The sequence below is a fragment of the Dipodomys ordii genome, unplaced genomic scaffold, assembly GCF_000151885.1.
Source record: "Dipodomys ordii isolate 6190 unplaced genomic scaffold, Dord_2.0 Scaffold1, whole genome shotgun sequence".
NCBI lineage: Eukaryota > Metazoa > Chordata > Mammalia > Rodentia > Heteromyidae > Dipodomys > Dipodomys ordii.
Window position 1 is genome coordinate 28,277,129 of NW_012267217.1, and position 3,673 is coordinate 28,280,801.

Consider the following 3,673-nt stretch of genomic DNA (forward strand, 5'->3'; position numbering starts at 1 on the left):
TGTGTTTTGAGATAGGGAGAGAGAACATTTTCCCTCTCCAGCCCGGCATTCCAAGAGCTTTCCTAATCCTAAACACAGCCCTCAGATAATCCTGAGGCAGGAGCCTGCATCATTCTGCCCCCTCAACATAGACCCTGAGTCTTCACAGTACCCTACTGCACTGCTGATGGAAATGCAAACTAGTGCAACCACTCTGAACAGCAGTCTAGAGGTTCTTCAAAAAACAAACTACACATAGACCTTCCCTACAACCCAGCCATACCACACCTGGACATCTACACTGAACATCATGAGCCTGGATATGATAAAGACACCTACACATGCTTCTTCACTGCTGCACTATTCACAATAGACAAAATATGGAAACAACCCAGATGCCCCACAATAGATGAGTGGATCCAAAAAATGTGGTTCCTATACACAGTGGAATTTTACACAGCCATTAGAAAGAGTAAAATAATGTAATTTGCAGGGAAATGGATGGAACTGGAACAAATCATGCTGTGAGGTAAGCCAAGTTCAGAGAGACAAAAGCGCATGTTCTCTCTGATATGCAGAAACTGGATCTAAAAGACATTGGGATATGATCAATTATACAGGGTTCTAGATATGCATACACCATGAGGCCACAAGAGGATATTCTTAGGAGAGAAACACAAAGGCACAATGCCTAAGCACCTCATCATACTTACATAAAATAATACACATACTGAAATGAACTCCAAGATATGGAAACAGGAGACCTCTCTTTTTAATATTTTTAGTTTTTCTTTTCCTTATGTATGGTATATTCAAGTGTATATCTTTGGAAGAGTTGGGAGGAAGGTATAGCACTTGAGGAAAAAAGGGTGAAAAAGTGCAGCAGTAAAAGTCAAGTGACACTAGTGAAAGTGAACTATACAACTCGTGGGTGCAGACAGGAGGGAGGGACTGGGAGAGAATGAGGGCCAGAAGACACCAGGTGAAAGAAAATGTACTCATTACTCATAATTGTAATCCTGCTGTATATTACTTCTATAATAATGAAGTAAATTAATAAAAAGGGGGCATGATATTTACTGTCATCCCAGCTCTATCAGGCATTGTTAATGGGAGGATCATGGTCCAGGTAAGCCTGGACAAAAATTCTAGATACTATCTCAAAAAAAAATCAGGTGGCCTGACTCAAGCATTTTCTAGGCAGATTCCAGAAAACACACAACTTTGAACTCAACCCCCAGTACCATCATCAATAAATAAGTCACCAAATACATTATTTTCTGTACTAAGAAACCTAATGAGGTTCAGAGTAATGGCGGTTAGGACATACATTCTTTGGCAGCGAGGGCTGGTGGCTCACACCTGTAATCCTAGCTGTTCAGGAGGCTGAGATTTGAGGATTACAGTTTAAAGTCAGTCTGGCCAGATAAATAGGAGAGTTTTATTTTTTTCTTTTTCCAGACCTGAGACTTGAACTCAAGGGCTGGCCACTGTCCCTGAGATTCTTTTGCTCAAGGCTAGCACTCTACCACTTTTGAGCCACAGTGCAACTTCTAGCTTTTTCTGTTTATGTGGTACTGAGGAATTGAACCCAGGGCTTCATATATGCTAGGCAAGCACTCTACCACTAAGCCATATTCCCTGCCCTCTGAGAGAGTCTTATCTCCAATTAACTAGCAAAAAAAGCTGGAAGTAGAGCTGTGGTTCAAGTGGTAAAACACCAGCCTCAAGAGAAAATGCTAAGAGACAGGGCCCAGGCCCTGAGTTCAAGCCTCATTATTGGCACACATGAAAGAAAAGGGAAGGAAGGGAGGGAAGGAGGAAGGAAGAGAGGAAGAAAGAAAGAAAAAAGAAGGAAGAAAAAAAGGAGAAAGGAAGAAAAGAAGAAAGAAAGGTAGGCATGAAAGAAAATTCTTTTGTTTGTTGTTGTTGTTTTTTGTTTTGGGTCCGGTCGTGGGGCCTGAACTCTGGGCCTGGGCGCTGTCCCTCAGCTCTTCAGCTCAAAGCTAGCGCTCTACCACTTGAGCCACAGCGCCACTTCCGGCTTTTTTCTTTTTGCTTATGTGGTGCTGAGGAATTGAACCCAGGGCCTCATGCATGCAAGGCAAGCGCTCTACCACTGAGCCACTTTCCCAGCCCGAAAGAAAATTCTTTGATGTTGGATGCTATCAGCATGTCTATAATCATACCTATTCATGAGGCTGAGATATGAATATCACAATTCAAAGCCAGCCTGGGCAGGAAAGCCTATGAGACTGGTTATCTTCAATTAACCAGCAAAAAGCTAGAGGTGGAGCTGTGGTCAAGTGGTAGAGAGAAGCCTCAAACGAATAAGCCAACCAGCAAGAGTTCAAGACCCTGTGTTAAATCCCTGTGTGTGCGCGCACACACACACACACACACACACACACACACACACACAATCACATAACATAAAATTAACCACTCTCAGTGTACAACTTAGTAGTGTTCAATACATCCAAAATGTTCCACAACCACCACCTCTGTGTAGTCCCAAACCATTTCATTACTCCAAAAGAAGCTCCATACCCACCTAGTGGTTATCTCCATTCCCCAGAGCACCAGAAAATTTGCTTCTGTTTCCACAGATTAATTTATTCCTGATATTTCATAAAAATGGGAACATATAGCTGGGCGCCAATGGCTCAGGCCTCTAATCCTAGCTGCAAGCTCGAGTACAAACCCCAGTAGTGTCACAACAAACAAACAACAGCAACAACAACTAGGAATGGAATTGCTGGTTACACAGTAATTCTGTTTAATTTACAACACTCACCAAACATGGCTGCTCCATTTTCATAGCCAACTGGACGAGGGCTTCAATATCCCCACATCTTTACCAACACTTACAATTTTCCAGTTAAAAATTACAACCATCTTAGTTTATACAAAGTGGAATTGAGAATAGATTTATTATTTTACATATGTAAATTATTTATTAATTTTTTGCTGGTAGAGGAGCTTGAACTTAGGGCCTAGGTGCTGTCCCTGAGCTTTTCCATTCAAGGTTTAGTGCTCCACCACTTTGAGCCACAATGCTACTTCTGGTTTTCTGGTGGTTAATTGGAGATGACTCTCAAGAACTTTCCTGCCAGGCTGGCTTTGAACTGTGATCCTAAGCTTTCTGAGTAGCTAGGATTAGAGGCATGAGTCACCAGTACCCAGCTTTATTTACTTATTGGTTCTGAGGTATGAGCTCAGGGCACTGTACTTGCTAGGAAGGTGTACTACCATTTGAGTATGGCTCCAGCTCCATTCATTTAATTTTTCAGATAATGATATTCAGGTCAGCTCAAGAGTGTTCTGTTTTGTTTCATTATCCAGTGCTGAGGACACAGCTCAAGAGCTTGTACTTGCTAGGTAAGCACTCTTCCACTGAGCTAACTCCCCAGCCTCATTACCAGAGCAAAATCTCAAAGAGTATTATTACATCAGAATAGCTCCCAAGGTATTGTTTTTATGCTTACCTGCAATGATTCTGTAATACCTCTTTTTCAACTCTGGAAAACTCTTCTGTGTTACATTCAACATGCTCAATTTTACATCTCAAAGCTTGATATTTGGCAAGAGATGGCAGGTTGGGTTTGGACAGATGAGTTTCACAGACATTAACCATGTCTCTTATTAGCTGTGGGTAGAAATAATACACAAATGTTACTTATCAGAATTAATA

At 41.7% G+C, this 3,673-nt stretch overlaps 1 protein-coding gene across 1 annotated transcript in view; it reads right to left on the bottom strand.

Moving 5' to 3' along the window:
* The window catches only part of Parp4 (poly (ADP-ribose) polymerase family, member 4), a 114,109-nt gene that overhangs the window by 81,454 nt on the left and 28,982 nt on the right, over nucleotides 1-3,673 (bottom strand). Inside the window, exon 10 of the mRNA XM_013010523.1 lies at nucleotides 3,468-3,628. Within this exon, the coding sequence (XP_012865977.1) occupies nucleotides 3,468-3,628 (161 nt within the window). The remainder of the gene's footprint in view (nucleotides 1-3,467; nucleotides 3,629-3,673) is intronic.